Source organism: Panthera uncia, chromosome E1 (genome assembly GCF_023721935.1).
Source record: "Panthera uncia isolate 11264 chromosome E1, Puncia_PCG_1.0, whole genome shotgun sequence".
Classification (NCBI taxonomy): domain Eukaryota; kingdom Metazoa; phylum Chordata; class Mammalia; order Carnivora; family Felidae; genus Panthera; species Panthera uncia.
Window position 1 is genome coordinate 59,496,592 of NC_064814.1, and position 26,825 is coordinate 59,523,416.

General features: G+C 56.7%; 1 protein-coding gene across 1 annotated transcript; it reads left to right on the top strand.

Annotated features, from left to right (window-relative positions):
• On the top strand, positions 1-26,288 carry FLYWCH1 (FLYWCH-type zinc finger 1). Its single transcript, XM_049637351.1, is given in 11 exon segments — positions 1-283; positions 2,004-2,120; positions 12,661-13,101; positions 13,372-13,833; positions 14,910-15,335; positions 15,467-15,730; positions 19,514-19,713; positions 19,715-19,778; positions 20,764-21,036; positions 22,471-22,535; positions 25,212-26,288. Coding segments are annotated over 9 exon segments (2,118 nt in total). The 5' UTR covers positions 1-283; positions 2,004-2,120; positions 12,661-12,767; the 3' UTR covers positions 25,242-26,288.
• Positions 26,289-26,825: the final 537 nt, after the last annotated feature.

Sequence of the window (26,825 nt, forward strand, 5' to 3'; positions counted from 1 at the left end):
CCTGCGGCGCATGCGCGCTGGGAGCCCGTTTGGGCGTTCCAAGAGGTCGGCTCTCCTGCGGGGAGACGCGCGCTCCTGGCCAGCGGGACGGCGCGCCGGCACGAGGCTCGCTCCCGAGAGGGCAGGTGGGGGCGGGGAGCGGGCGCTCGGGTTGTGGTGGCCGGAGGGGCCTGGGCCGCGAGGTCGACGCCTGTGGTTCCGGCGGTCGAGGCCAAAGGACCCACCGCGGCTTGGTCGCCGGAGAGGGAGGGGTGCGCTGCCGCCGCCGCCCGGCCGGTGCCCGGTGAGCACGGGCCCCAGCGGGCCGGGAGGGTCGCGGGTCCCACGGCGTGGCCGCGCCCCCAGCCAGGCCTCCCCGGGTGTCCCTCGGCTTCTGATACTGGGAGGGGGTGGTCACCCGGCTCTGCGTCCCGGCGCTCAGGCCGCCTCCTTGTCCTTCACCCGAGACTCAGCTCCTTTCTCCAGGCTCCTCCTTTCCCCCAACCCACCCGGCCCGGGGACTGTGCCCTGAAACCCCCAGTCACCCCACGTTCGCCCGCCACCCCCCCGGCGGTGTCCGCCCCACCGGTGCTGACCCGTGCTGGCACCCCAGCCCTGTCTCTTCTGTGGTGTTCTGTAGGTCCCCGTGACCTTGCACTTTTTGCTATTAACATCCCAGCTTCCCCTCTGCTTATGTAGATTACCTGTGGTGACTTTCAAACTTTTTTTTGACTCACCCTACAGTAAGAAATCTGTTTTACATGCGAAACTTGTGCTGTAGATGTAGATTACTGAAAGATAAATTTGAAGGGAGAAATTACCCTAACCTCTCCCGATTCATCCGGATCTACTCTACCTTTGTTCTAATTCTATTCTGTTCTTCCCATTCCAAAAGGCTATTGTTAACCCATTACATTGATTTTAGGACCTACTGGTTCTGACCAGTTTTAAACCCTTGCTGTAAGCCATCAGTCTTTGGTTTCCTTCACTTCTTCCCTTTGGGGGATGCTGACTGAGTTCCAATAATCAGATAATCACGAGTAACCTTCAATCCTAAAGAAAGGGTATATTTTTAATATTTTGACATTTCTGCTTCTCGGGGCCAAAATCACTTCAAGGACTTGACTTGAATTATCTAGTTGGATGCCATCAGGCTTATCTTGTTCTTCCAAAAGCTCTGTGGGACTTGGGGAAGAGATAGTGTTTATCTGGATTGTGGGGTGTTTATACGGAGAGGGAGACGATTTTTTACGGGACAGAGAAATAATTAAAGTTCAGCTTTAGGAAGATTAACTGGTTGGTACTTCGTAGGGAGAATGGGACTGGCTGGATGCCGGAGGAGAGGGCTGTTAAGGAGTGGGTGGGGATCGAAGCCGGGCGGTGATGTTCAGTGGGAGGGCGATAGAAGGTGTCATGACCAGGTATACATGACATGTGAGGATACATCAGTTCCGATAGGGAAGGAGTAAAAATAGCTAAGATTCTGGGATGCCTGGCTCAGTCGGTGGAGCGTGTGACTCTTGATCTCCAGGTTGTGAGTTCCAGCCCCACGCTGGGCATAGAGATTACTTAAATAAACAAACAAAAAGCTAAGATTCTGATCTGGTGACTGAAGGACTTGGGCTGAGAGGACCAGGAGCTAGAATCTTTCCAGTGCCCTCTGCCTCTCTAAGGTGGTCTGAAGCCCTAGGCCCAGACCTCCCCTAGGCCATTCAGCAATCTTAATCGCTAGGGGCAGGGCCACTGGCACCCTCATCGCCTTCTGGAAAGGACACCTGTATGCACACACAGAGACCATGCATATTTCATAGGAAGGTCTCGAGTCAGTCAGTGAACACCTCTAACCCTCTAACCCTCCCTAGTGTATGTGGGAGGGGAGCAGCAGTTGGAGTCACCCAGGAGCTTTTTCAAACATCAGGGCCCCTGAGCCTGACAAAGAACTCTTTGTTCTTGTGAGATGACTTTACGGTTTATAGAAGAATTTCACATACAGTATCTGATTCGCCACTTTTCCTGTTTCACAGGGAAAATCAGCCCAGAGAATTGATGGGATTTGCCCCAGGTCTCCCACCCGGCAAGCCAGCCCTAAGGACCCGGGTACTGGCGCATGGGGACGGTGGCTCTCCCTCTCGTGTGTAAAGGTAATTCTGTTGATCCACTGTCAGCTGCCTCGTGAGGGTCAGCCTTTCGGGACCTTACCGCTTAGGGCTTGCCTCAGAGGCACGTCGCAGCCTGTAATACCGTGTGTCTCTTGGGTGCTAGGTTTACACTGACCCCCATTGCGCAGCAATATCAAAGCAGGCAGCTTGAGTATTGCATTCGAATTGCCCTGTACCTTGCTTCTGGTGGGTGTCGGGGGAGAGGAAATAAGAGAGCGACGAATCCTAAACCATGAAGCTTTCCAACTTTCCATTTACATCTGCCCGATTTAAAAACACTCCAGTCATTCAATAAATCTTCAGTGAGTAAAAATTGAATATGACAACACGAACGCGTTAGGGGCTCAAGTATTTACCTCAAAGCAATAGCCATCCCGAATTAAAAAAATATATTTAAATCCACCCGGAATAAATATACACACGTATAATAAAAGTTTCCTAAAATAATACCCAGTTATACTGCATGCAGTGCAGATTGATATTTCACATGTAATTTTAAAAACTGACCGGAACAAACAAAAATAATAATAAAAAAATAATAATAAGTTAATTGATTAAAAACTGACCGGAACCAGAGGTTAAGGGACCAATGACCTGAGCAATTAGAAAGCAGAGTCTTGGGGATGCCTGGGTGGCTCAGTCAGTTGAGCGTCCGTCTTCAGCTCAGGTCATGATCTCATAGCTTGTGGGTTCGAGTCCTGCATCGGGCTGTCTGCTAACAGCTCAAGCCTGGAGCCTGCTTTGGATTCTGTGTCTCCCTCTGTTTCTGCCCCTCCCCTGCTCACTTTCTCTCTCTTTCTCAAAAATAAATAAACATTAAAAAAAAATTTTAGCAGTCTTAAACCAAAACAAAGGAAATAAAGCTGTTTGACACAGATGTAAAGTGAACACATATGGAAACTTATACTTAGCTCATTAACCAACAAACCAGAAAGATCTAAAAACCAGTGTGCAAGAGATTCCAAAGAAAATTCTAGAAGACTATAGATACTGAAACAAATGTGCACATGGAGGCAAAACTGGCATCTTCTGCAGTGGGAAGAATAATTTGCATGTCTATACGCATTTGCACGGGGAGAGTTTGTTGCCTATAGACGAGAATAATTTTGCATTGCTCTCGGTTATCTACACTGTGCAGAGTTGTAAAAATAGTTCAAAGGCTAGAATCCTATAACCTGGAAGGCGTGTTCTAGACAGCCGCATCGTCTTCCACTGAAGCACAAAGCTTCTTTGCAGTCTCATAACCTCGATGAAAGATACTTCTAATCTTAAAATAAGGCCGGTCTCCTTAGATTTGGCCTGATTGTTCGTGCAGGTACAGTGTGTTAATTCACCATAAAGGCCTTCTTGAGTTTGCCTTGTTGGCAACCTTCATAAGGAGTCTCAGATGGGATTTGTAAAAATCTGGTATTTGCTATCTCATGGTATAAAAGCTATGCTCAAGAAGCTGTCTCCGTCAGATTTCATTCATACTGCTTGTAAGTTTGAGCAAAGTCCTGTCTGTATTCTTGAGGTCCCCCAAATCCCCTAAGGTATCTGACACTTGTTAAGTTGTTGAAGGATCATTTCAGGAAAGATAAAATCATGACTCTCCCACTGCTATAAAATAAACAAATATTAGTGATTTTATTTAATGCATTAATGAAGGAACATGCACAACGTGACGGATTAAATGAGATAATGTATATAAAATGCTTAATAAGGAGCCCGGCACAAAAACAAAATAAAACAACAAAACAAAAAAACCTTCAAATCCTTCTTAGGTTGGCCACCTGTTTCTCAAGGGCATGTGTTCAAGTGTTTCTCAAAAGCAGGAGTCCATGGTCCACCAGTGCTGGAGCCTCATGGGGTACTAGTTAAAAATCCAGATTCTAGAATCGCTTTCCAGACCCTCCGTCAGCATTTTGGATGGAAATCCCAGCATTCGCATTTTAATCAGGTGCCCTGGGGAATTCTTATGAAGACCAGAATTACACATACAAATAATTGTAATAAAACGTGCGTGAAGGGGCACCTGACTGGCTCATTCGGAAAAGCATGCAACTCTTGATCTCAAGGTTGTGAGTTCAAGCCCCACGTTGGGTGTAGAGATTACTTAAGAATAAATACTAAAAAAAAAAAAAAATGCATGAAAACTATACTTAGACTTATATCGATGGACTCTTTCTTTTGTATTTCATTTTTTATACATTGATCTTAAGGAGGGTTTCTCGTCCTTGGCTCTGTTGGCATTTTAGACCAGATGCCTTTTATTTTTAATTTTTTTTTTTTTTTTGCTTTATTTATTTTTGAGAGAGAGACAGAGTGTGAGCAGGCGAGGGGCAGGGAGGGAGGGAGACACAGAACCTGAAGCAGGCTCCAGGCTCCGAGCTGTCAGCACAGAGCCAGATGCAGGACTGGAACCCATGAACCACGAGATCATGACCTGAGCCGAAGTTGGACGCTTAACCGACTGAGTCACCCCGGTGCCCCGTAGACCAGATGCTTCTTTAAGCGGGTGTTGGAGAGGCTACTCTGAGCCCTGGTGGATGTTGAACAGCATCGTTGGCCCCTACCCGCTAGTTGCTAGTAGCGTGCCCTGCCTCCCAGTCGTGACGACCAAAAGTGTCCCTGGACATTGCCAAGCGTTGCCTGGGAATCACATCACCCTGATTGACAGCCACCAATCCTAACCCACTATATTGATCCTTATGGTCAGAATCCTCCACTTGCAAAAGGCTATTTTCACTTATTTTAAGAGGTTCGGCCCTGAGGGCAGACACAGCAGTCTCCAGCGGTGACTCTGTCTTTGTTGGCCTTGCTCTTGGCCACAGGGACCGAAGACCAACGAACCCTTAATTCCTCCTCCGAGATAGGGAAGAATAGCGCACTCTGACAAGGTTATCTGGAAGAGGAAACCGTGCGTGCAGAGCCCTTCAGGGAGTGCCAGGCACACAGCTGTGTTTGGTAAATATTAAATGGTGAAATCACAGTCCTTTAGACTCTCGGAGGATGTGTCAGTCAGAATGCAGACGGGAGAACAGAAGCCACCGTAAGATTTCAGCTGGGAATTTCCGTGCGGTCCCTGGTGGTGGAGGAGATGAGGGGCCGAACCGGAAACTGAGCAGCCCAGACGCTAGCAGTGGCTGGATGCTGCCGACACAGCAGGCTGAGCCCCCAGGGCCCCCAGGGAGACCCTGCGAAACCGAAGCCGGAGCAGACAGCACCGGTGGAGCCCCGCCCGGCAGGTGGTTTCGGGAACACCCTCCGGTGTCCCGCAGTGCCTCCCACTGGCCAGATCAGCCGGAGGGCACCGTGACAAACCATGAAAGAGCTGGTTTGTAGGGACACATCAGTGCCTCGGACGACTTACTCTGAAGGCCTGACCGCAGCTCTGAGCCTCAGCTTCCTCTGTAACAAGCGCTTCTTACCTCAAGCCTCAGCCGCTCAGGGCAGGGAGAGGCACCCCATTAGCGCGGCACCAGCTGGGCCTGGGTTTGAGTCTCGGCCGAGCCGTGTCATCCTGGGCTGCTCGCTGAAGGCCCCAGAAGCAGAGCGGGGAAGAGTGATGGTGACCCTCGGCAGGGAGATTGCTGGGTTACTGTACTGAACACGTGGGCCGATGCCAGAGTTCTGTTCCCGGCTCAGGTCCCAGGTCCCAAGTCCCAGGACCAACAACAAGGCTCTGGGCGGAAGGGTGTCTCCCCTGTCTCTTCTACCCTCTGACCCTCATCCTCTCTCATCCTTCCACCTGGAGGTTTCCATCACTTGTTTTCTCTGTCATCTCCCATGTCGTCTATAAGTTGAAACTTGGGTTTTCAAGAATGTTTTAAATTTAGGCTTTTAAAAGATTGCAAAGGGGCGCCTGGGTGGCTCAGTCGGCTAAGCGTCCGACTTCGGCTCAGGTCACGATCTCGCGGTCCGTGAGTTCGAGCCCCGCGTCGGGCTCTGTGCTGACGGCTCAGAGCCTGGAGCCTGTTTCCGATTCTGTGTCTCCCTCTCTCTCTGACCCTCCCCCGTTCATGCTCTGTCTCTCTCTGTCTCAAAAGTAAATAAACGTTAAAAAAAAAAATTAAAAAAAAAAAAAGATTGCAAAGATAGTACGATGAATTCCTATGTACCCGTCACCCAGTCTCTGATTGTCAGCATCTTACCTGATGCCGCTCTGTTAACCTGACTCTGATTTCTCCAGCTTGTTCCCAGCATCCTTTTCCTGTTCCGGCATCTCGTGATGCATTTAGCCATGATCTCCTCAGTCCCCTCCAGTCTGTGACAGGTCCTCAGCCTGCCCCCGTCCTTGATGACCTCAGCCGTTTTCAAGTGTCCTGTTAAGTTGTTTTGTAGACCGTCCCTCCATGTGGCTTGTCCGATTAAAGCGGGGGTGTGTGTTTGGGGCAGAAATATCACAGAGACGATGTTGTGTCAAGGAGGTCATGGTGTTGATGTGTCTTTTGGACGGTGAAGTTGACCTCGATCGCTTAGGGGGGTGTGTTACCATCATCAAGTTACCATCTTACCCTTTGTAGTTAATAAACATCTTGGAGGGAATGTCTGAGCCTATGTAGGTCCCACAGGGATTTTACTCTCCTTGATTTTTATTCATTTCTCCATTCTGTCGTTTTTGTTAACTCTTTAATTTCTTGTGTGACATGTCACGGGAGAGTTACGGAGTTGAAGAAAAAATTACCAAGCGAGATGTCTCCCGTTTCCCCACGGTACAAAGCATTCATGCACATTGTACACAATTTAGGAAAACGAAAGAAATGTAAGGAGAAAATAAATCACTATACTTACTACTTTTAACATTTTGAGATATCTCTTCCTGGTTATTTAAGGTTTGTTTTTTTTTTTTTAAGTCATGAATACATAAAGTTAGTCTGTAATTGGTGGCTGGGAGCAGAGCTGGGAAGAGGCAAGAGAGGAGGTGTGGGGGCCAAGAGACAGAGGCCACAGCAGTGTCCCAGTCATACTTTGGCTTGTTTTTTGGAAAAAGCTCAGAAAAGATAGTATTTTCAGAATTTGTTAACCACATCTGCTTTCTAACTAAAGTTTTGTAAATACAAACATTTTTGGAAAGCTTGACTTATTTTTGCTACAGGGAAAAACTCCCAGATACTGCTTTGGAAACATTTGGGTCAGACATTTAATTTTTACCGGTAACTTCGTTTTAAGGAGCAACATCGCCATCTTGTGGCCTTTCGGAGCATTGCCGCTGAGGGTTTAGATTTGTGTTCACGCCTGCTCTGGGCCTACATTACATGGCGATTTCAGCCTTTGCAAGGGCTCTATCAGATCTGCAGGTAGGGCTCCGCCCGCCCCCCCCCCCCCCACTGTAAAGTGGGGTGAAATAGCAAACAACATGTTGAACGCAATTGTATGCCACTGAGAACAAAATGTCTGTTAAGAGCACTAATCCAAGAATGAAGATAGCTGTGCATTTGAGGGCAGGATTATGGGTGATTTACTAGTGTTATGTTCTTAAGATTTAAAAAATATTTTTACATAGTTTTACAATAGAATATTAGCAACTTACAAAATATCCCAAATATAATCCATGCTGGGGCACCGGCATGGCTCGGTCGATTGAGCATCCGACTTTGGCTCAGGTCATGGTCTCATGGTTCGAGCCCCACATCGGGTTCACTGCTGTCCATGTGGAGTCTGCTTCAGATCCTCTGTCCCTCTCTGTCTCTCCCCCTCCCCTGCTTGTGCTTCCTCTCTCAAAAATACATAAAAGCATTAAAATACAATATACGTGTGTGTGTGTGTGTGTGTGTGTGTGTGTGTGTAGTGCAAGCCACCCCTCTTCTCTGATGAGGAAACCGAGCCCTGGAGTGAAAAGCCTGCTAATGGTGTAGAAAACTGTTTTGGGGGCACCTGACTGGCTCAGTCAGAAGAACGTGAGACTCGACCTCTGGGTAGTGAGTTTCAGCCCCGCTACTAAAAAGTAGAGATTACTTTAAAAAAAAAATAAACTATTTTTCATCCAAGTGGTCCTGGAGACCTGAGTCCCTATAAGGATTTTTAAAAATAGTTTTACTGAGCTGTGAATTACATACCATACAATTCCCCTTCCCGAACTGTATAATTCACTGTTTCCACGGCATTCACAGAGTTGTATGACCGTCACCACAGTCAATTTGACATTTTCAGTACTCTGATAAGAAGCTCCACACCCCTTAGCATCACTTCCTAATCTCCCCTTCCCTTCCCCCAGTCCTATGCAACCACTTGTCTGCCTTCCGTCTCAGTGGCTTTGCCCGATCTGAACATTTCATATAAATGGAATCCTACACTGTGCTTTCTTTTGTGTCTGGCTTCTCTCCCTGAGCGTGATGTTCTCAAGGTTCATCCACACGGCAACAGGTGTCAGTGCCTCCTTCCTTTTTATTGCTGAATAAATTCTATTGTGTGGATGGACCACATATAGGCCAGGGCAGGTGGTTTGTTGGGAGAACGCGGTTAATGGGCTGACCAAGCCGGCACTGATCCTGCACGATGGCCAAAGAGGAGGAGAGTGGTGTCTGAATGTGTCAGCCTCCCGACAGCCAGGCTGAGAAGGGTCGAGTGTGGGCCGTTCTTACAAAGTTGAACTGTTGACGGAAGGAGGACTTAAGGACACAGGAGACCGCAGAATCTCGGTGGTCCCCCATGGGAAGAAGAACCACGGTGGGGGCGGGGTGGCAAGAGGCTTGGCAACTAGACACAGCAGGATGTAAGAAGTGGGGAAAGGGCCCCCAGGAGCGTGGGGGGTATGCCAAGGGAACCGGGTGGGGAATCCAGATAACGTATGTATGTCCTCTTTATCCAGTTAGTGAAGAGTGACAAGAGCTTACGAAGATACCCATCCTCAGTGGATAAACTGAAACAGATATAATCGTAAAATTCTGGATGGTGGAGAAATGACTTTAGTTAGTCTGAAATCTGCCTGTTTGGGAGAACCGCATTCACCAGGGATGTTAGGTAAATGCAGCATCACTACCTGTACTTTGTTACGCGCGCGCGCGCGCGCGTGTGTGTGTGTGTGTGTGTGTGTGTGTGTGTTTGGTAAAATATATATAACAAAAATTTACAATTTGAGTGATTCTAAGTGCACAGCTGGGTGCCATTAAACACTTTCACATTGTCTGCCACCAGCACCACCCACCCCCAGAACTTTGCCCCCAATCTCCCTCTCCCTCCCCCCCAGCCCCTGGCAACCACCACCTGACTCTGTCTTTGGATTTGGCAACAGCAGCTACATCCTAGAAGTGGGATCCTACGGCATTTGTGTTTTTTTGTGATGGTCTTATTTTATGTTATGTACTTTTAATTTTTTTAATCATTTTAAGGTTTATTTATTTTTGAGAGAGAGAGACAGACGCACACACACAGAATCCAAAACAGGCTCCGGGCTCTGAGCTGTCAACACAGAGCCTGATGCAGGGCTCAAACGCACCAACTGGGAGATCATGACCTGAGCCGAAATCGGCTGCTTAACTGACTGAGCCACCCAGGCGCCCCTGCGTACTTTTTAAATACGTAACTCTCATTGCCGTCCTTTGTACTTAATATTTCTGTTCTTTTCACTGAATTACCAGCCCTGAGGGATTTAAAATCTGTGTAGCATGGCACCTGAACTTCAAAAGCACTTTGTTGTGTATTGCACAACCTTTAATATTCCAACCATCAAAAAGCCAAACCCGCTATGTTCAGTCACTTGCCAAGAATATCAGTTACTGCTGAGTAACAAATGACCCCGATCTCACTGGCTTAAAATAGCAGTTTATTACCGATCGATGTTCCCTCAGCTGGCTGGGCCGTTCCTCTCTTGGCTTCTTCTGGCTCCTTCATGTGGCTAAACACAGCTGCGGGGTTTGCTGGACTGGACCGTGCAAGATGGTTTCCTCTGTGCCTGGCAGTGCTTCCAACCCCCCAGCGTCTGGCCTCTCACACCACTTCCTAGCCTGGCAGTCTCAGGGCCATGTCTTATGAGGGTGAGGACTTCCATACCCCTACCGCAGGCTTCTGCCACACTCAGCAAGTGGCCAATCTGGGCTGGAGCCCGTCCAGATGAGCGACCACCTTGCAGAGGGACCTGCATACTTTATAGGAGGATTTGTGGTCACTATAAACGATGGGTGTTCCAAGGCCCTCTAGTGGTTGAGATTGGTAAGTGTCAGTCCAATCTAAATTCTAGGGCATTGCCAAATTCATGCTTTTCTGCAGGGGATAGTCAACCATAGTGTATGGAACTTTTTCCATATCCTTTGAGGGATCTTGGAAGTCTTTTTTAAATTTTTAAAAAAATGTTTATTTATTTTTGAGAGAGAGTACGAGCAGGGGGAGGGGCAGAGAGAGAAGGAGACAGCAGGATCCTGCTGTCAGCGTAAAGCCTGATGAGCTCGAACGCAGGAACCCTGAGATCATGACCTCAGCCAAAGTCGGAGGCTTAATTGAGTGAGCCACCCAGGCGTCCCTTGGAAGCCTTTTAAGCAGAACTTTTAGTTAAGGGGATCGCACCGGGCGTACCCGTGACTCTAGTAAGCTCCGGGGAATGTAGGGGCTCTTAGTCACGACAACGCCCTCTGGTCCGGAGGAGGCGGGCTTTGGCGCCTGGTGGTCTGACACTGAGGCCGCTGGAGTCCCCTCCTGCCCCGCGCGTGGTGGGGGATCGATGGCTGGTCCTGTAGGAAGGAGTGTGCGTGCTGTGTGGACAGTGGCCACGCCGCTTGGGGGAGGGGGCCCGAGTTGTCTGAGGCCTCCCGTGGAGGGGAAGGCCGCCCCCCACCCCCCCGCCCGGCGCCGTGGCTCCTCCAGGTGGAGGTCACGGGCACTGCCAGAGTGTGCCCGCAGGCAGGCGGGGTGCAGGGACCCCGAGCGCGAGCCAGGGGTGGGCTGTCCGCGGAGGGACCGGCGCCGGGGCCAATCCGCGAGGGGGGCGGGGCGACCCCGGGGGCGGGGCCTCCCGCCATCCCTTTTTCCTGCTCAGAGCACATCTGCACGGAGGCGCTGACCGCGTCTCACTGCTGCTCGTCCCAAGGCCCCTCCGGATCCCTGGCCCACCACGTCGCCGTGTGGGGCGGGATGGGCAGGGCAGGACCACACGGGAGGAGCGGGGGTTGGCTCGTCCGGGAGAAAGACTTGGGAGGGCAGGGCAGCCGGGACTCCCAATCAGGTGTCCCGTTACCTGGAAGATTTCCTTGAGTCTCGAGCCACCCCCCACCCCCCACCCCACCCCCGCCAACCTGGGATGGGCTTCCCTTCTTCCTTGGGATGGACAGCCGGTGTGTGCGGAGAGTTTACGGGGGGGGGGGGGCGGGCAGGGGTTTCGGCACGCTGCTCCCCTCTGCACCTTAAGCCTTGGCTGTGTCTCAGCGGGGACACTGGGGCCCTGCCCTTGGGAAGCTGAATGTGGGCCCCAAACCAGGGAAATTCAGAGCAGGAATGGGGGACCAGAGGGAATTCGAACTGGCAGAACTTGGACATGAGGGTGACAGCTCACAGATGGGGAGCTGAAATGTGCAGGAATGCTGCAGTCTTGAATGTGGGTGATTGAGGGGTGGGAGAGACCCGCCACTCACCCACCACCCAGTCCCCCCAGAAAGCAAAAAATTCCACCCTACGCAGGTACCCCAGGGCCCCAGCTCCAGGCTAGCTCTACCCCCATAATACATTTTTTTTTTCTGCTTCTCCAGAATCTCCACTATCCGTGGAGCCCTCTGCGACTGTGGATTCCGTAGACGCCTCTGCAGCCCTGTCCCCCCCGCCCCCCCAGCTGAGGCAGCACCACCACCGGCTCAGGTGCAAGGTCGCTGCCCTCCTGGGGCCCTGGCATCTCCTGAGTGCCGGGTGGTCCAGGGCCTCCCGCCCGGGATGGGGGACGGATCCAGTTGGGAGTCCAGAGAGCCCTGGCCCCCGTCTCCCTGGGACACAGTGGCGGGATGAGGGCCACCGGGCATTCTGAGAGGGTCTGTGACCCGAGCCCATGTCCCAAGTGCTGGCCTCCGATGCTTGGTGCTCAGGAAGGCCGGGATGTTACCCTGGCTGAGGCACAGCAGGTACTGTGTGGGGACGGGCTCCGGATCCGCCTCGACCAGGCTCCTGGCTCTGCACGTCATGGCCGTGTTGGCCGTCCTGGAATGCCTCAGTGTCCTCATCTGTAAATCGGGTCAATAAGAATGATCGACTTTCATAACACGGGGCCAAGTGAAATGGGGACACCCGTGAAACCACATCACAGCCTGCTCAGCACCCACGGGCCTCTGTTCGTACGAGCTCACGGTACTCTGTGCCTCAGGGGTCCGGACAGGCCCCGAGAGCCCTGCATTTGGCACATTTTTCAGATGGGAAAGTGGAGTTTGGGTAGGCGAGGTGACAGACCCAAGGCTGCCCAAGAGAGGAAGAGGCCCAGGTTCTCCAGCTCCGTGCGGGCCCCTCCCCAGCTTTTCAGCCCCGGGGGTCCCGAGGCAGCCCCGTCTGCCTCGACCTCCACCCCAGATCCATTTTCCTGAGCCCCCGGCCCAGGGGTGCCTCCACTGATGGATTTTGCCTCCTTCCTTAGGACGGAGCCCCTGGACTGCCAGGTTCCCTACCCGGGAGGAGGAGGAAGAGGAGAAATCTGTCTGCTAGGGCCTGAGCGTGGCCTGGGGGACCGACCATCGTCCCAGGATGCCCCTTCCCGAGCCCAGCGAGCAGGAGGGTGAGAGTGTGAAGGCTGGCCAGGAGCCGTCCCCGGAGTCCCCTGAGCCAGGGACCGATGTCGTCCCCGCCGCCCCCACGAAGCCCAAAGAGTTCTCCAAACTGGTCCTGCTGGCAGCCTCCACAGAGAATGTGGACGAGGTGGACTCCCAGCCCAAAGGAGGGCACTGTGTCATGTCCCTGGAGTTGTCTCGCCCTGACACACTAGCCAGGACCCCCCAGATCCTGCCAGTGGAGGAGCAAGCGGGCACAGTCCAGCCAACCCCCCAGGTCCCTGAGCATAAACGCAGCAAGCCAGACACAGGTGAGTTCCAGGCCTGCTGCCCCCGGCCCAGCCACCTTTGTGGCCCTGCACGCTCAGACACAGGCCCTGTGTACCCCCTTTCCGGGGGGCGGCCTTGGGGTCCCATCCCTCCTCTGAGCTAAGCATCCTCGTGTCTCATCGTGACTGTCTCAAGCTGGTGTGACGATCTCAGGGGGCCATCCCTGTGCATCCCCCATCGCTCCCATCCATGCCCTTGGCCTCGAGCCTTGCTCTGCACCAGCTAACCCAGCCCCCCTCCCCTGCCCTCAGCAGCCCTCACGCCCCTGGAGTTCCTGAGGACCCCTTTCGGGGGCCGCCTCCTGGTGCTCGAGTGCTTCCTGTACAAGCAGGAGAAGGCCGTGGGGGACAAGGTGTACTGGAAGTGCCGCGAGCACTCTGAGCTGGGCTGCCGGGGCCGGGCCATCACCCGGGGCCCGCGGGCCACAGTGATGCGCGGCCACTGCCACCCGCCTGATGAGGAGGGCCTGGAGGCCCGGCGCCAGAGACAGAAGCTGCCCAGCCCAGCCCTGCCTGAAGGCCCGGGGGGTCCGGAGGGCCCCGGAGGCCAAGTGGAGGAGCCACTGGAAGGGGTGGGCCCGTGGCTGTGCCCTGAGGAGCCGGAGCCCGCCCCTGGCTTGGTGCTGAGCAAGCCGGCCACAGAGGAGGATGAGGGCCTACGAGCCCTGTCGCTGCTGAGCTTGCCCCCCAAGAAACGGCCGACGCTGGGGACCGGTGAGTGCCTCACAGCTGGGCTCCCCTCTGGGGCGGGCGGGAACCCCCAGGCCCTTCCCTGTGCCCAGATGGAGGTGTGGGGTCCCTCTTGGTTTTCTAATGTGCTCAAAGTCAAGATGAGTAAAAATTATAAACATGTCCCCCAAATCATTAAGCCCGTGGGATGGAACTAGTGCTCCAGAACCAGGGGTCCCAGGGCCTTCTGGAACTTTCTGCTGCAGCAGGGTCTGGTGTGAGGCCAGAAGCCTGAGTTTTAACAGGCCCAGGTGGTGCTGGTAACCCATGAGTTTAGGGAAGGTCGGCCTAGGGGAGAATGTTGAACTTTGGGCCGGGTTCAAGTCCCAGCCCCCACCTCGTGTAGCTTGGTGACTTCCGAACACGTTCTGAACTTCTGGAGTTTCAGGAGCTTCATCAGGGCTGGGTGACGGCTCAGGTTAGGGGCGATTAGGTGTGCGATGTGTGGGAAGTGCTCGGCACCGGTCCGCGTGTGCTGGTCGGCCCCTGAGGCCTTCTGCGTGGTTTTTACCACCAGTAAGTGGGAGGTGGGCTCCATCCCAAACGCTGGCTCCCTCCTGACCCAGATTCAAGGATGCAAGGAGGTAGGGCAGCTGCTGTGCTGGTACCGGGGGCCGGCAGGGGCCGGGCGGGGCAGGGAAGACGCGTTTCTCACTGTGTGTCTTTTGCCACCATTTGTATTTTATGGCACGTGCATGTGTTATTTGAAAATTAGATAAAAATTTCAAACAAACCCTAAAAAAAGGTATGGCCGTGAGTGACTGAGTGCCTAGGCTAGGAAGTCAAAGCCGGCTCACTCCTTCCCGGGTGCGCGACCTTGGACGTGATGTGTAAACACCGAGAGCCGTGGCCACCGCGCTGACCTCCAGGAGAGGAACTCAGTCTCTTCCCCGGGTCACTGGGTGGGGGGTCAGCGGGAGTACACCCGCGGCCCACGCATGCCCGGCTCAGGGGAAGCTGCGATAAAGGTCAGCATCGAGGAGAAGGCGCTGGCACCCCCCGCCCCGCACCTCCTGGGCCTGCGCTCCTCGGCGCCCTGACTGCCCAGACTCCTCCTCCAGGAGAACCCCGGCCCCTGGAGTTCCTGAGGACTTGCTACGGGGGCCAGTTCCTGGTGCACCAGTGCTTCCTGTACAAGCGAGAGAAGGCCGTGGGCGACAAGGTGTACTGGACGTGCCGGGACCACGCTCTGCACGGCTGCCGCAGCCGGGCCATCACCCAGGGCCAGCGGGTGACTGTGATGCGCGGCCACTGCCACCCGCCGGACGTGGAGGGCCTGGAGGCCCGGCGGCAGCAAGAGAAGGCCATGGAGACGCTGCAGGCCCGGCCGGGCGGGCCCGGGGGCCAAGTGGACGAGCTGCTGTCCCGCAGCGGGCCCGGGCCCCTGACTCTCGGCAGAGCCCGGCCTAGAAAGCGCGCAAAGGTCCTTCCGGCCCAGCCCCCGGCCCTGCAGGGCGCCTCCGCCGGGGACCAGGAGGATGACCTGGGTGAGTCTTTCACACCTGGCCCACAGCTGGGCCCCCTCCAGCCGTGCTTCCTCGGGTCTGGGGAAGTAGGAGGGACCCCAAGACCCTGAACTCCCACCTCCCTCCCCCACCCTCCTCCCGTGTCTCCCCAGGAGGCCCCGAGTTCCTGAGGACCCCTCTGGGGGGCAGCTTCCTGGTGTACGAGTCCTTCCTGTACAGGCGGGAGAAGGCGGCCGGGGAGAAGGTGTACTGGACGTGCCGGGACCAGGCCCGCATGGGCTGCCGCAGCCGCGCCATCACCCAGGGCCGGCGGGTGACTGTGATGCGCGGCCACTGCCACCCTCCTGACCTTGGGGGCCTGGAGGCCCTGAGGCAGCGGGAGAAGCGCCCTGGTGCGGCCCAGCGGGGGAGCCCAGGTAGGACAGACTGCGGCCAGTGGGCCTTGGGGACAGGCAAGGGACCCAGCCAGCCAGTCTTTCCCTCTGACCCCCCCTCCCCCCGCCCCCCGCCGCCGTGTCCCCCAGCGAGCACCCTCCTGTTCTCACTGGAACACTCTGGAAGTAGTTACAGCCAATTCCTGCCCCTCTGCGGCCTGCTGGGTCCAGCGCCAAAATCTCTGCAGCGCCTGATAAACCCCGGCTCCCCTCCTCTTCCTCCGCCTCCTCCTCCTCCTTTTTTTAAAAAATGTGCAAGATTTATAGAGAAGCTAACCACAAGCTGGCTGCTCGTTTTCACAGTGTGAGTGGCTGACACCGTGCCTGCACTGAGCACGTCCTACAGACCAGGTGGTTTACGGGTAGGAGGTGACATTTCTTCCCTCCTCCTGTGGTTCTCCAGAAACATCATGGTCCCTAAGGGACCCGTGACAAGGGTCAGAGCCCTGCTCTTTTCATCTTTGTCCACCTGGGGTTCTGTCCCTCTGGTCGGAATTCCTCTCGTCCTCTTGCTAAGAAGAGCACTGTGGCCCAGTCTGGTCCACCCAGTGGCTCCCGGTCTGTGTCCCGGGGTCGCCTGCCTGTCCTTCAAGGGCCCCCGGTCCTATGGTTTTCTGAGTCATCAGAGTTGCCTTTAGAGTCTTCCTGGCACCAGGGCACCTGGGTGGCTCAGTCGCTTAAGTGTCGAACTTCGGCTTGAATCATGATCTCAGGGTCTGTAGGTTCGAGCCCCACGTCAGGCTTTGTGCTGACAGCTCAGAACCGGAGCCTGCTTCAGATTCTGTGTCTCCCTCTCTCTCTGCTCCTCTCCCGCTCATGCTCTGTCTGTCTCCCTCTCTCAAAAATAAATAATAAGCATTAAAAAAAATAGAGTCTTCTTGGCCCCAAAGTTCTCTCAAACTAGAAATCTCTGATTTTATTTTGTTTTTAGAAAGTTTTTTTTTTTTTAACATTTATTTATTATTGAGAGATGGAGAGACACAGAGCATGAGCAGGGGAGGGGCTGAGAGGTGGAGAGACACAGAATCTGAAGCAGGCTCCAGACTCTGAGCTGTCAGCACAGAGCCCGACACGGGGCTTGAACTCACAAACCATGAGATCCTAACCTTAGCTGGAATCCAGGGTCGGACACTTAACGACTAAGCCACCCAGGTGTCCCTGATTTTGTTTCCTTCGGATTCTCCCTTTGTATTCTATTTCCGTGTGACTGGGTACAGGGGGAAGACGTTCCAAGTCACAGGGTAGCCCCCGCCCCGTCCTCACCCCCTACTCCCGCCCCAAATAACCAGCCCCTCATAGAGTGTCTGCTGCCCAATATCTAGTCTGTGCCTCTGCTGCTATCAGCTGGGTTTTTCTGTTTTGTTTGTATTTTTTTTTCATTTTTTTGATGCTTATTTATTTCTGAGAGAGAGACAGAGAGAGAGCAGGGGAGGGGCAGAGAGAGGGAGACACGGATTCGGGAGCAGGCTCCAGGCTCCCGGCTGTCAGCACAGAGCCCACCGCGGGGCTCGAACCCACGGACTGTGAGATCATGATCTGAGCCGAAGTCAGAGGCTTAACTGAGCCACTCAGGCGCCCCACGCGGTTTTTAAGTCTCTTGGCCTGCTGACCAGGGACGAAAGGAGGGACCCCGCGCGCTGCCCCACCCTCCCAGTGCCTCTGCGGTGGCTTGTCTGCAGTTCAGTAGGAGGTCGGTCACCGGCTGCAGGGTGTCCGGTCCTTCTTCCGAGGCCGTTTTCTCCGCCGTCGGGCAGCCGCTCTACTTGTTGGCCTCGTCTTCTGTGTCCTCACACACGCGGTGGCCAGGCAGCGGGCGGCTCCAGGCTGGGCTCCGGTCCTCCCGGGGACCCCTCCTGCTCTTGCTTGCCCGACCCCCTCGTCTCGCTGCGGAGTCCCTCCTAGTCGCTCCCCGAGCCACAGCGGGAGGGGCCGGGGGCCACGCTCACAGACCGCGCGCTCCTGGTGACGCCTGATGGGGGCTGGTGGAGCTCCTGGTTCAAAGTCACTTTCTGTGGCTCTCTGGCCCCCGTCCTCGAACCCGTCCTATGCATGTGCTGTGTCTTTGCTGACGTTTTGGGGTCGCGTCTCCATCCCTGGGATATCTGGCTGCACTGAGGGCCTTGGGGGCCGGAAACTCAGTTCCCTCTCTCAGAGTGACTTTGTCTTGCTCTTTCGTGACTTTCTGCTCCCTGCCCGTTTCCCTCCGTTGTACCTGTTGGTCAGCTGTCCATCGTCCCGGCCTGACTGCCTGGGACATTCCCTCCATTTTGTCTCCCAGCCTTTCCATCTCATGTCTGCGTTTCTGCTGTCGTGCCTGGACATCTCTGCACCCCATCCTCTCGGGACGACAGGCCTGTCTCCTGCCTCTGGCGACGGCCTTGTTTTCCCCGAGCGCCTTTTCTCTGTGTCTGCTTCGGCCTCTTCCTTCTGGGTAAAGCTTCTCTCCAGTGTCTGGTGATCCTTGCCCCGCTGCTCACGTTCAAGGCGAGGCTGCGAGCTCTGTACGTGGTGCTGACGGGGGGCCTGCGGTCAGGCAGCTGCGGCCGTGAGTGGCCACTCTGGCCCGAGAGCCCAGGCCTCGCCTCTGTGGGGCTGCAGGTTAGGTTTGCCGGTGCCCATGGCAGGGGCCGCCCCCTGGGCGGGGTTCTGGGAGCTGGCAGGGACAGCTGGGCGGGAAGTGCCAGCCTGCAGGACAGACTTCCCCCACCTCCGCCCCGGGCCTGGCTCCCTGGGCTCTCTGCTCCCCACACAACTAACCCCCCTTCGGAGGGACTCCGCATCCCCCGCACCTTGAGCTTGGCCCCCGGGCTCTCGGGTCCTCAGTGGCTGGCTTCCCCTCCGGGCTCTGTGACCACTCGCCCGCTCTCCCCACCTCTGACGTTCTGGGTGCATCTCTGCCCTGCCACCCCCGCTGCTCCAGACCTGGAGCAAAAGACTCTGTCTTTGTCACTTCTGTGCACGTTGTCACGGGCCGTGTCATATGCCCATTCCACTGCCCGCCGCGGTCTCCGGAACGCATTCACCCCCCATGGCTTCGGCAGCCACGACAGACTCCCCATTGTGTCTCCAGCTCCACTGTGGTCCCCACATGCCCAGAGGAAGTTCTCAGGGTGGAAGGCACAGCCACCCTCGGTCCTCACCCTCAACACTCCAAGACGGTGCCTCTGAATACGTGGCCTGGGTCAGCTAGTCCTTGCTTTCTCCCACCGCCCCCAGGTCACATCCCCGCCCAGCTCGGGGAGTTGCTGCTGCTTCAGCCCCCGAGCCTCCCCGCTGCACACAGATTCACCCTGACTGCCATTTCACTCCCGAGCCTCTTGTCCCCACAGGGCCCGTGCCTGTTCCTCCCACTCCGCGAGGACCGCACTGCCGTGCACCCTACCCCCCCTCGCCTGCCCATGGGAACCGAGGATAAGTAGTGGTTGCAGAGAGTGGCCTCCTTCCTGCAGGCCCCCCCCCCCCCAGGTGGGGAGACAGTTTCTGCCTTCAGGGCCTTTGCCTCACCCATCTCCTGCCTCCCTTCACGCCCCCCGCCCCCAGACCGGGACTAGGCTGGGTCTGGGGGAGGGGGCTGCCTCCTGGGCTCCAGGGCTGGCTCCTCTCCCTGGCGGATGTGGGTGCTGAGCGGAGGGGCGCTGGCGGGTCTCACTCCAGGAGCCCTGCTGCTCCGGCTTTGAGCACAGGGGCCCCGTCACCTCGCTGCTGGACCCCAGGACCTGGCTCCAGGCTCTCCCTCCCCCCACCACCTCTCTGGTCTCTCCCCAGGAGGCCCTGAGTTCCTGAGGACCCCTCTGGGGGGCAGCTTCTTGGTGTACGAGTCCTTCCTGTACAGGCGGGAGAAGGCGGCCGGGGAGAAGGTGTACTGGACGTGCCGGGACCAGGCCCGCATGGGCTGCCGCAGCCGCGCCATCACCCAGGGCCAGCGGGTGATGGTGATGCGCAGACACTGTCACCCGCCCGACCTGGGGGGGCCTGGAGGCCCTGAGGCAGCGGGAGCAGATCCCCAGCCCAGCCCAGAGGGAAGGCTCAGGTGCGGGTGCGAGGGTGTGGGGGGTGAACGGGCTCTGGGCCCCGGTCTCCCTGCTGCCAGCGCCCCCCGCCCACCCCCCTCCCCCCGCCGCAGCGCCAGTGCCAGGCTAGAGGTTGTCTGGGATGTTCTGTCCACCGCCCGTGCCTGGCGGGGCCTAGCTGACCACGGTGCGGGCTCCCTAAGGGCCGGCGGGCTGCATCTGGGCTCCTCGCTCATGGCCGGGCTGGTCTGGGGTTGGCTGCTGGCGAGAGAACCCACTCAGGCTGCCGAGGGAGGGGTGAGGCCGGCGCTACCAGCTCCAGGAAGCGCTTAGCTCCATTTGGGGGGAGGTGCGCCTGGACGTGGGACCCTCCGACTCCCCTCCCTGGGTCTCCCGTGTCTGTTTCCTACCTCCTCTTTCACTCGTCACCCTGCCCACCCACCCCCCTAGTTCTCTCTGGCTACCCAAACCCTAACATCGCATGACTTTTCAATCCGGGCTTCAAAAGCCTCTAGAGAGAGTTGATTGGTTGCCAGCTGGCTGAGGGAGGGTGCACAGGGAGCCAGGAGGCTCCTGGTGAGTGGCCCAAACCAGCCGTGGGCCTCACTCCATGTCCCAGCCTAGCCTCCGCCCTGGTGTGTGTGCCAGCAAGTGTGGAGTCCGGGCCAGGTCAGGAGAGGCCTCAGGAAAGCTCTGGGTTTGGGTGGCTGCGGGACCAGCACCAACACCTCCCTCCCCGCCCCCGGGAAGCAGCAAGGCCCTGGGAAGGAGACTGCCAGTCCGAGCTCGAGGGTGTCAAGCCGGGGGCCCTGGGCTAGCAGCCCGAACTTCGGTCCTTGGGCCCCATGGCACAGGCAGGTGTGGAGGCGGAGAGCGGAGTGGGTCGTGCGGCAGGATTGCGGTGGGGCGGGCCGGTGGGACACAGGAAAGAGCCTCTGTCCTTGGCACGCAGGCTCTCTACCCTGCTTCCGAAGTGCCCCGCTCACGCTGTCCCCTTCCTTCCAGGAACGCTGCAGCCTCTGGAGTTCCTGCGGACTTCGCTCGGGGGCCGGTTCCTGGTGTATGAGTCCTTCCTCTACCGGAAGGAGAAGGCGGCCGGGGACAAGGTGTACTGGATGTGCCGGGACCAGGCCCGGCTGGGCTGCCGCAGCCGCGCCATCACCCAGGGCCAGCTGGTGACGGTGATGCGTAGCCACTGCCACCTGCCTGACCTGGCGGGCCTGGAGGCCCTGAGGCAGCGGGAGCGGCGCCCCGGCGCGGCCCAGCAGGAGGACCCAGGTGGAGACAGGGCTGGGGGTCAGAGGTGGGAGTACCAACGAGCCGTGGGCATCTCGTGGCTGCCAGCCCAAGGTTCAGACACCTCAGGGCATTGGCGCCATCTGGACCTTCGCGCCCTGGCCTTTCTACCTTTCCAGAATCTTCTACCTCTCCTGTCCACTGGCTCCTTCTCCTGAACCTGAAAACACCCCCAGATCTGTCCCATCCTCAAGAACAACTCCCCTTCTCATTCATTCTGTCTCCTTTCTTTTATTCTAAGAGGTCTTCACTTGTTACAGGGCAGTGTTTTTTGTGAAAATCTGATGAAAAAATAGAAAGCACTCCAGAAGAATGTACTAATGTCTGTGTGCACGTGCACACACACACACGTGTGCACACACGTTCATAAGGCTTGCCGATAATTAATTTTATTGAACTGAAAATGGGTCCCCTTCACGTAAACAGAATATAAAACCAGTCTTTAAGAGGCATTTTTGTGTTTTATGTTAATTCACGTAACTAATAAGGGCCACAGGAAGCCTCGGGGGCCCAGCCAGTTAAGCGTCCGGCTCTTGATTTTGGCTCAGGTCATGATCTCAAGTTGGTGGGATTGGGCCCCAAGTCGGGTTTGGGCTCTGTGATGACTGCACGGAGCCTGCTTGGGACCCTCTGTCTTTCTCTCTCTCTCTCTCTCTCTCTCTCTCTCTCTCTCTCCCCGCCCCTCCCCCACTCGCACTCGCTTGCTCTCTCCCTCTCGAAATAAATAAACTTAAAAAAAATGATAAGGGCCACATTTTATCAAATGCAAAAATGATTCCAGGTTGTATAAAACAGCCCAAAGAAATTTGATTTCTGTTCAAAGACAAAACAAAAACAGAAGGAGACTTCTGAGAGAAAGCCGCCAGTTGGCAACAGGAAGTAGAATTCGTGGCGCCGCAGAGGGCACCTCGCTTTGTTTTGCACGTTTTTATTTGTTTCTTTATTTTGAGAGAGAGCGCGAGCCCGTGTGGGCAGGGGAGGGGCAGAGAGAGAGAGGGAAGGAGGGGAGCCCACGCAGGCTGCACGCGGTCCGCGCAGGGCCCGATGCAGGGCTCAGAGGCACGAACCCCGAGATCCTGACCGGGGCCGAAACCAAGAGTCGGCCGCTCGACCGCCTGAGCCCCCCCGGGCGGAGGGCCCCTCGCTTTTGACGCCCGGTTCAGTCCCGATCTGCTCGATGGAGGGGCTGCCCGCTGACCCTCAGGATCCCGACCGGCTCCCTCCCTTCACCAGGCGCGGGAGTTTGGGGCGTCAGGAAACCAGAATTCCCCGCGACGGCCCGCATCAGGGTCTCTCCTCCCGGATTCCTTTATCCTCGAGGCCTCGAGGTCATCAACGCAAAGTGCGCGCCTCGGGCTCTCGCCGCCTCAAGGAGAGAAGAATTACTGACCCGTGTTTTCCATTCTCTTCCCTCAGAAAACACGAAACTTCCGCCAGAAGTGCAGCCGCGTGTCCAGAGCGTCCCTCCGGAAACCCAGCAGGTGTGCGGGTAACGGTGTCCGTTGTCTGACGTCGCACCACAGATCGCCCGAAACGTGGTGGCTTCCGGCGACGGAGAGTCACCGTCTCCCACAGCTTCTGTGGGCAGGATTTCCGGAGTGGTTGGGCCGGTGGTTCTGGCCCGGGGTCCCCTGTGAGGTTGGAGAAGGTGTCAGCCGGGGCCGAGGTGACGCGAAGGCCGGCGGGGGCTGGAGAGCCGCTTCCAAAGCGACTCATTCAGTCGGCATGTGGGCTGCCGGCCTCTGCCTCGGCTCCTCCCTGCACGGACCGCTCCTCAGAGCGGCTCCGGTGTCCTCACACCCGACGGCCGTCCCATCTCCCCACGAGCGCCCCGAGGGAGGGAGCCGAGCGAGAAGGCCCGCAGCCCTCCCCTGCGCACGCGGGGCCCGGGCCGGACGGACCGCGTCTCGGCCTCGACCCAAGGCCCCGGGATTCTACGAGGACTGGGCTCACACCAGCTGTGTTATCGGTCACAGCGCGACGAAGCCCGAAGTCGGGACACGGAGAAAGTTGGGGACCTCATAAATGTGACAGACAACACGCTCCTGAACAACCGATGACTCGGGGGGAGAAATCCCGAGGACAGTGGAGAGTAGCCCGAAATGAACAAAATGGGGCACCGCCGGCCGCGCGGCCGCAGCAGAGCCCTGCTGACGGGGAGCCTGCGGCTCTGAGTTCCTGGATTAAGAAACGAGATGTCAACTCGTTAACTTAAACTTCCACGCGAAGACCCCGGCGAAACGCGAACGAGGCAGTCCTGCGGCGAGAGGGGGAGACGATAGGCAATGGAAATTCACGACAGAGAGAAAAGTCGGTTCTTTGGAAGGATCGTCAAAACTGATAAACCTGTAGCTCCCTCACCCCCAAAATTGGTTTTTAAGGATAGGGAAGACTCGGGGGCACCCGGCTGGCTCAGAGGAGTGTGGGACTCTTGTTCTCAGGGTCATGAGTTCGAGCCCCGCATTGTGCGTAGATCTTACTTTAAAAAAAAGAAACAACTTTAGGGGCTCAGTTAAATGTCTGGCTTCGGCTCAGGTCATAATCTCGAGGTTCATGGGTTCGAGCCCTCCGTCGTGCTCGACGGCTGTCCTGCTGACAGCTCGGAGCCTGGAGCCTGCCTCGGATTCCGTGTCTCCCTCTCTCTCTGCCCCTCCCCCTCCTCATGCTTTGTCTCTCTGTCTCTCTCAAAAATAAACATTAAAAAATAAAATCTTTGGGGCGCCTGGGTGGCGCAGTCGGTTAAGCGTCCGACTTCAGCCAGGTCACGATCTCGCGGTCCGTGAGTTCGAGCCCCGTGTCAGGCTCTGGGCTGATGGCTCGGAGCCTGGAGCCTGTTTCCGATTCTGTGTCTCCCTCTCTCTCTCTGCCCCTCCCCCGTTCATGCTCTGTCTCTCTGTCCCAAAAAAAAAAAAAAAAAACGTTGAAAAAAAAAATAAAATCTTTAAAAATCAAATAAGGATAGGGAAGATTCAAATTACTAAAATCAAGAATGGGAGGAGAGACACTACTACCTACATCACAGGGAAACACACACGCACACACATACACACACACACAGAAGGATCGTAAGGGAAGCTATGAGGCCAGCCCATCCAGTAACTCAGATGAAGTGAACGCATTTCTAGAGAGGCAAGTGCCAAGTCTGGCTCATGAAGAACTACGAAAATCCGAACAGGCCTGTAACAGGTAAAGAGGCTGAATTCGAAGTTCTAAAACTGCCCGTCAAGGAAAGCGCAGGCCCGGAGGTCACTGGTGGCCTCTACCAAACACTAAACGAATAATTAGCACCCGTCCTTCACAGACCCTTCCTCAAGGTAGAAAAGGAGGGACGGGACTTTTAGGGAGAGTGGGGGTGCCCTCGAAGTGGCCGTGGTCCTGGGCGCACGGCTGTGGGGACACTGTGCCTGTCGTGCTCCACGCTCAGGGCGGACATGGTGGAGTGAGAACGGCGGCTCAAAACTCGCTGAAAAAAACCAGGAAGGAAGCCACGGTGACTTTCTGACCGACATCACACCCTGTCCCTCTTGCTTCACTCTGTTCCTCCACTGCACGGAGCCCACGCTCGAGGGGAGGGCGTCGGGCTCCCGCACCTGAAAGGAGGGATAGCAGAGAACTCGTCATTTCCAAACCCTTCACGGTGATACAAGAGAACTCCCTGTTTCTTGACAAAGAGTCTTGCAAAGGCCACATGCAGAGCCCCGGGGACTCTGGAGGCGGGGGTGGGCCTTCTCAGGAGCGTTGGTGGTTCCTCCCGGGACACGCTGGCCTGGCGTAGAAAGCTGAGAATTCCCAAATTGTAGGTTAAAGGAAACGGTACAGGGCACCTGGGTGGCTCAGCCGGTTAAGTGTCTGGGTTCGGCCCAGGTCGTGATCTCACAGTTCGTGAGTTCGAGCGCCACGTCGGGCTCTGCGCTGACAGCTCGGCGCCTGGAGCTGCTTCGGCTTCTGTGTCTCCCTCTCTGCCCCTCCCCCACTCACGCTCTCACTCTGTCTCTCTCAAAAATAAACAGTAACAAATGAAAGGAAACGGCACAATGCGTGTACGTGTACGGGTGTAACAAGGTCTAGTCAGTGGCGATCTCTAGGGAAAAGGAAACTAGGGTCTGCTTCTGCCGTGTTTGGATGTTTGTAACGAACGTGTGTTTCTTTGTAATCAGGAAGGTGAACTGTGCGAAACCGCCCAGTGAGGAGCAGTGTGGCCCATCCCCTCCCGACGGGAGCACGGGGACCTCGTGCTGCCAGCGTCACGGATGCTCCGAGCCCACCCAGGACCCTGGCGTTTCCCACCCGGTTAGATTTTGCTTCACAAAGGCTCTCTTCCACTCCTCCGCAGCACGGTGGCCTTCTCACTTCTTCAAGGGGCCTCCCAAGAGGAAAACTGACGGTGTCTTCGAGCGGCCACACGGGAGCTGGCGGCCCGCACACATGGGTGACTCGGGGAGAGGCCCCCTCCCCCCACGGAAGACCTGAAGAAGCATCTTTTCACGGAGACACGTCTCCCCCACTCCGCCGCCCGGAGCCGCGAACACCCGTGCACTTTCAGAGCACGTGACTTTGCCAAGGCCCTTCCAGTCGGGTGCGGCCCTGCTTGGCCAGGGCGCGTTTGGAGAAGTTCCTGCTGCTTCGGGCTCAGCTGTCCCGCGTAGCTCCGGCCTCCCCGGGTGTTCTCTGGGCAGGGGCCACGTGGGCCTTTGCGCCCCTCGGCCACCTGCCACTGGGCCGCAGGTCCCCCCCCCCCCCCCCGCCGCCTGGTAACAGCAGCCCCACCGCGCTCCCCCCGCACGCGCCGTCGACTTTCTCTCCCTCGCTGTCTTCCCAGGGTCCGTGATCCCCGTGGCGGGCGTCCCTGCCGGCGGTGGGAGCCAGCCCGGATGTCCACGGGAAGGCGGCCCCGGACAGCCACGACCGGGCCCGCGGTGTGTGGGTCGCCCACGTCCGTGTGATGCAGGAGACGCAGACTCGATCTGTCCGCCGGTGCAGGAGAGCTGGCCTGGCAGGTCCGAGAAGCAGGCGGCGGCGGCCGGGAGCCCCCGAGACACCTGCCGGGCCGTCCGGACAGCGAGGTTCCTTGTCTCCACGCTGTAACTGCAGAGCGAGCACGGGGCCACAGACTCCCTCTCTCCCGCCAAGCCGGCCGTGCAGCCTGCTGTCCGGCTACAGGACAGCGACAGCTTGGGACCCCACTGTCCCTCTGCTTACAGATTTCCCGCCAATAAACCCTATTTTCTATCTCACCTGGTGGAACTGGTATGTGCGTCCCCATCCCCTCGGCGACAACAGCTGGCCACCAGGAAGCCGCACACTCTGTGTCTCAGCGCCACCTGGTCGGGAGTGATGGAGTTAGGTTGGCACCCCAGAAGAGACCCCCGCGTAGGTCACCTGGCCCACGTGTCAGCTGGACCCAGAGCGGGGGGGTGGGGTCCTCTGGAGCAGCGGCTGAGGGGTCTGCTCCAAGCCTGCAGGGAAGAGAGGCCTTGATTCTCTGCCGCAGCCTCTCACCCCGGCCCTGCCTCGTTCCCGTAAACTGAGACAAGCTTAAAATGGAAATGGCTTCCCCGAGGACAGAGCGACTTAGACCCCCAATTTAGACCCCGGCTACCTTCCCAGGCGAGTAAGTGGCCTATCAACTGACCCAGCTACCAGCTCCGTGGGGCCCTGGCCTGCCAGCCTGCCAGCGGTCAAGCGGTCCAGGGCCGTAACAGTCCACCTCCCAGGCCGGGGGCAGGTGTCCTCCGCACTTGACGGCCCTCAGCACTGCCCAGGGGCTGTGT